General features: G+C 59.2%; 1 protein-coding gene across 1 annotated transcript in view; it reads left to right on the forward strand.

Moving 5' to 3' along the window:
* Positions 1-5,096, forward strand: part of ASTN1 (astrotactin 1) — a 99,456-nt gene that overhangs the window by 18,735 nt on the left and 75,625 nt on the right. Inside the window, exons 6-8 of the mRNA XM_044439198.1 lie at positions 494-630; positions 2,356-2,523; positions 4,149-4,233. Of these exons, the coding sequence (XP_044295133.1) occupies positions 494-630; positions 2,356-2,523; positions 4,149-4,233 (390 nt within the window). The remainder of the gene's footprint in view (positions 1-493; positions 631-2,355; positions 2,524-4,148; positions 4,234-5,096) is intronic.

The raw sequence follows: 5,096 nt of genomic DNA on the forward strand, positions 1-5,096 counted from the left end.
GGTCTTAGCCTGGCACCAAAAAACAAATAATGACGGCGCCAGGCTAAGACCTTTTTATTTAAAACTTATTTTAATTGTTAAATTATTGAATTAATTAGGATTTTAAAATTTTTAGCCGAGAATGCACCGGGGGTTTTTGAATGATTTTTTTAAATTGTTATATTATCATTATGTATGTATTTATGTATTCTTAGTGAGCCGCCCCGAGGCTTTGTTGCGATGGGGGCGGCATAGAAATGTTTTAAATAAAGGAAGAAAGACAGACAGACAAGATCACTAAAATTTCCGCCCTGAGCGCTTGCGATGAGGTAGGCAGTGGGTCCAATGAATTAAATGAGTGCGTATTGATGTCCCACAACGGTGCTGGCCGTGCGCCTTAGACTCGCGGTCCACGTTCCACTGGTCCGGCTGAGTGCGCCGCGGCTGTCGCGCCACTCCTGGGGGGCCGCCTGTCCAACCCGCCTCTGCTCTCCGTTTCAGTGGGCTCCCCGAGAAGTCCCGTGAGCAAGACCACACTGACCCTGATCAGCATCACCAGCTGTGTCGTCGGGCTGGCCTGCGCCTCCCACGTGAGCTGCCCCCTCGCGGTCAGGATTACGCTGCACGTCCCGGAGCACCTGATAGCTGACGGTGAGCCACCTCCAGCCCGTTCTTGAGCCCAGCCACCCCCGGGGTCCTGACCGCCAGGAAGTGCTCCCTGGCCTCCAGGCTGGGCCACGTGGACTGAGACCGATGCGAGTGGCTGTCCGACATTTTGGGACACTCCATCAGGGGAAGCTGGTTCAGTGGATGTGCTCTCCATTCCAGCGTTGCCCATCACATGCTGACCTTCCCGACAGAGCTGTTGCCGGGACCGCTGAGATAATGCATCCGGAGCACTTCGCACTCGAGTGCTGTATAAAATACCAGCCCCTGTGATTGGGAACTCTTTCCTCAACAGAGTGTGCTTCCAGTGCTCTCTCTCGGAGGCCCCCTGAAGCTCTGCACAGCCCACTCTGCGGGTTAAGTCTTGAAATCCCAGCCATTTGTTCGGCAGGAGCGGAAGGATGGGAATGACAGATTTCACAGCCCCCCCTGCCCTTGTGCTAAGAAGTTTGCACCAGTGCAAATGTGGCTTATGGGTTGTAGACCCCCATATTCCTTTGTCAGTGCTGGTTCCAGCTTCCCAGAGGGTAAGAACAAATGCTCTGTCGTGAAAACACTGAGATGGGTGCCCACAGCTTTGCCAAGCCTAGGCCCCCTCACCTTCTGTGCGCAGATGGTGAGAGGGAGAGGAGGCAGGGAGCATCTGGCACGGAAGGCGCCTTGTATCTGGATGCCCGAGGAGAGAGAGCCCCGCGCGGAGGCAACCGGCAGCCGCCTTCTCATGGAGGCCCCGGCTGCAGGGAGCGTGCACCTGACCGGATGCTCTCCCGGTAATAAAAGGAGTCTCTCCCCATGGGAAGCTCAAGCCAGAGAGAAGGCTGGGACAACCTTGCCCTCGGCACCCAGCTGTGTTCTGCATGCCAGCTCTTATCTTGCATCCGGATACATTCAGTCCCTTGGATGGCTGTCTGAAGCGGTACAGTCCAAACAGAGCTGTACCACCTTAGTGGAAGCAAGGCCAGCAAGGGAGGGGGTGGGTTTTACTTTATCAAGACTACCTGGTCAACAGCTGCCCCAAGAGGCACACTCAGCAGGGGCTGGCTGGGGAGGAGTCTGAGAGAAGAAACCCTGATTCCCCTTGGTGGGCTACAGAATCACAGAATCGCAGAGTCGGAAGGGGTCAGGAAGGGCATCAGGCCCACCCCGCTGCTGTTGCAGGACACCAAGTCACTCCATCCCACGCAGAGGGCTGCCCCGTTTCTTTTCGAGTGCCTCGGTATGAGAGAGCCCCCCACCTCCAGTGTCATCCAAACCCACCCATTTCCTCTGCAATGCCCCTGGAATGTCCAGGAGACGAGACCTTGCAGACTTGCTCACAGGGGTCGTGTGAGAGACTTCCAGGGTTTTTCCCCGAAGAAAATATATGCTAAATCCACCAAGTGCAAATGCATTCTGGTTTGAGTTTTGTGCCATCAAAGCAACCCGCAGTTGCTTGAGAAGAAAATGTGGGCCTGGGAGTGATCAGAGAGGAGAACTCCTACGGAGTTTTCACCCATGAAGCTTAAAATGAGTGTTAAGCTTACATTGCACCGAACATTCATTCACATCACAACCTCCTTGTGTTCTTTTTAGCATGAACAGGGATCATGTATTCACTCAGCCAGCGGAGGGCTGGGCAGCTGGCTCTCGGGAGATTTAACCTTGTCCTCGAAGCGCCCTCAGTCTTTCGAAATGCGGCTCCTCCCCACCCACCCTTTGCCTCTCTTGCAGGGAGCAGATTTATCTTGCTCGAGGGCAGCCAGCTGGATGCCAGTGACTGGCTAAACCCGGCCCAGGTGGTGCTCTTCTCCCAGCAAAACTCCAGTGGGCCCTGGGCCTTGGACTTGTGCTCCCGACGGCTCCTCGACCCCTGTGAGCACGAATGTGATCCTGAAACTGGTAGGTGGGTGCAACGCGGACAGCGGCCTGTGCCGGGTGGGCTCGGGAGCGTCTCCCTGCATACTTGACTGAGAGAATTGGGGAAACGCACCCAACCGAGCAAACGTTGGTTATGGAGTCCTACCCCAGCGGTTCCCCCTGCCCCCCCCCCCCCCAGCTTGGCAACAGCCGATCATGAAGCCACCTTAGACTCACAAGCGTGGACTAAATTTGGCCGTTCATCCGTTCCATCCGGGACCTGTGCCTTGGCGCCCCCCGTGTCGGTCGACCACTGGGTCTCGGGTTGGGGTGAAGCACAGCAGAACCGGTCCCAACGGATCGGTGGCCTTCCTCTCGCGTTTGGCGCCATGTTGGCAGCCGGGTCCGCGAGCGCTCGAGGAGCGAGGGAGACGCGGCTTGCATAGCCGTCGTGCTTCGTGGCTCCGTTCCTGGTGCGCCTGGCAGGACCAGCCCTCTGCCACATCAGGTGCAGAAGTGCAAACCGCTGCCCCACGTGGAGCGGGAGAGGAGCTTGGCCTCGGCCCCCCTGCAAAGCGGACTGGAGTCCGGGGAGCCGAGCCTTGGATTTCACCCCGCTTAATTCCTCACACGTGCCTCCTTTCCACACCGAGGCTCGGAGCTGTCCGTGGTGCTGGCGCCCGCCTCCCGGTCGGTGCCCTGCATCGCTCCTTTAACGTTCAGGCTGAACGCCAGAGCGGAGTCACCGAGCCCGTCTGCCGGCTGGCTACCCCCGTGGGTCGGCGGCAGCCCCATCCCGCGGTCTGCAGCCAGGAGGCATCTCTCAGCAGCCGTTCCAGAGAGACTCGGCTGCTTGCGGCAGGGACTCAACCCAGGGCCATCTGCATGCAGAGCGTGTGCTCCGGAGGAGGAGACCCTTGAGCGGGGCCTGCTGTGGTTGCCGCTTTCCCTTGCCGGGTGCCGCCAGGTCCCACCCTCTGCTTTGACAGCCCCCCCCCCCGTGGTCCGAAGAGTCGGGCCTCGGGAGACCCTGCAGCGCCCCTTCCCGCTCCTGTACTCCCGGCACGTGCTCCTGCGAGGCCTCTCCTGCCCCTGCCACGGGGCGTCCCGGGCTCACACAGCCTGCACGGCCTTTCCCCCCCTCTGTCCGTTGTGGCAGCTGTCAAACCAGGCAGCCGTCTTGGGGGAAGGCAGGGCACCCACTGGGGAGCCGTTCCGAATCCACAGGTTAAGGGGAGGGTTTCTGGGGGTGGGAGGAGGGGATAATTTGCAAAAGCAGAAGAAATGAGCATCTGCTGAGGCCTTTGCCCTTGCTGCTGTATTCTGGGGCACCGTGCAGGATCAGGGCCTCGGTGCACCCCGCTTTCCTCCACTTTACCCCTGCAGGCACATAGGCACGTGCCTGCAGAGGACCAGCGCAGGCCAGCCTGGACTACAGCTCCCATCATCCCCCTCACCAGCATGGCGGTTAGTCCCGTCTGGAGGGCACAGGCATGGGAAAGGCTTCTGCGAGAGCACCAGGCCCCTGCTGCTTCCTTTCTGGCCCCCTCCTAACAAAGCCGAGCCCAGCAGGTGTCTCTCAGCTGGCCGCTGCAGGCCACAGCCCGGCCTCTTTCCCAAGCAGCCCCTCTGACCGCCCCATTCTTGTTTGTTTGTGTCCCCTCCAGGCGAGTGCCTGTGTTACGAAGGATACATGAAGGACCCTGTTCACAAGCACCTCTGCATCCGGAACGAGTGGGGCACGAACCAAGGGTAGGTGCTCCCGGCATGCCGGGCTCAGCCCGGAGCAGTCGCGTCAGGGAGCCGGCCCACTGGCGAGACGTCCGGTCATGTGGTGTCTGGCAAGGGCCCTTCTTTTGTTGCGGCCGCGGGCAGGGAGCCAGGAAGGGATCGATGGCGAGGGCGGCCGCCGTGGAGATGGCAGGGATCCAGGCGAGGTTGGAGCCACCGAGAGCTGCAGTGGGGGGCCGGGAGGGGAGCCCCCGCGAGGTTCTCTGCTCCCAGCATGCCTGAGGGAAGGCCTGGTGGCAGGTCGAGCGATGCTGAGCAAGTGAGTTCTGCACAGCTGCAGATCTGGAAAGCCTTTGGGCTTCTGAAATGGGCCACCCAGCCCTGCCGCTGGTTTCGCGCTGGCCCTGGGAAAGCTGCGGGAGGTGGTGGCTCTTTGGGGATGCTCAGAGGCCCCGCATTCCGCACATTCCAGGATGCCACCCTGCTTTGGAGATCAGACTCTGGGCCCAGCCCCAGCGAGTGTGGGCCCCAGTTTGGCACTGGGGCGCTTCTGAGGGGCGAACGCACCCAGGCGAGCTCACTTGGCCTTTGGTGGAGAGGCAGCTCTTAAGGCGGAGCAGCTCGGTTTTATTGGATAGCCCTGCTTAGGGCGTCGCTCCGAAACCGGATCTGGTTGTGGAATGATCGCACATCCTCCCCGCAAGGTCGGAAGGAGTTGCGAGCATTAGTGAATCTATGAATTTTTCTGTTTGCTGGAAGAATTCCAAGGCGCCATTGGTTTGAGACTCTGTTGTAGGGAACTGAGAGAATTTAAAGGCAAGAATATGATTTCTTCTTAATTCTTGGTGTGTGTGTGTGTGTGTGTGTGTGTGTGTGTGTGTGTG

This window comes from Varanus komodoensis, unplaced genomic scaffold, assembly GCF_004798865.1.
Source record: "Varanus komodoensis strain SLA01 unplaced genomic scaffold, ASM479886v1 scaffold34_1, whole genome shotgun sequence".
NCBI classification, from domain to species: domain Eukaryota; kingdom Metazoa; phylum Chordata; class Lepidosauria; order Squamata; family Varanidae; genus Varanus; species Varanus komodoensis.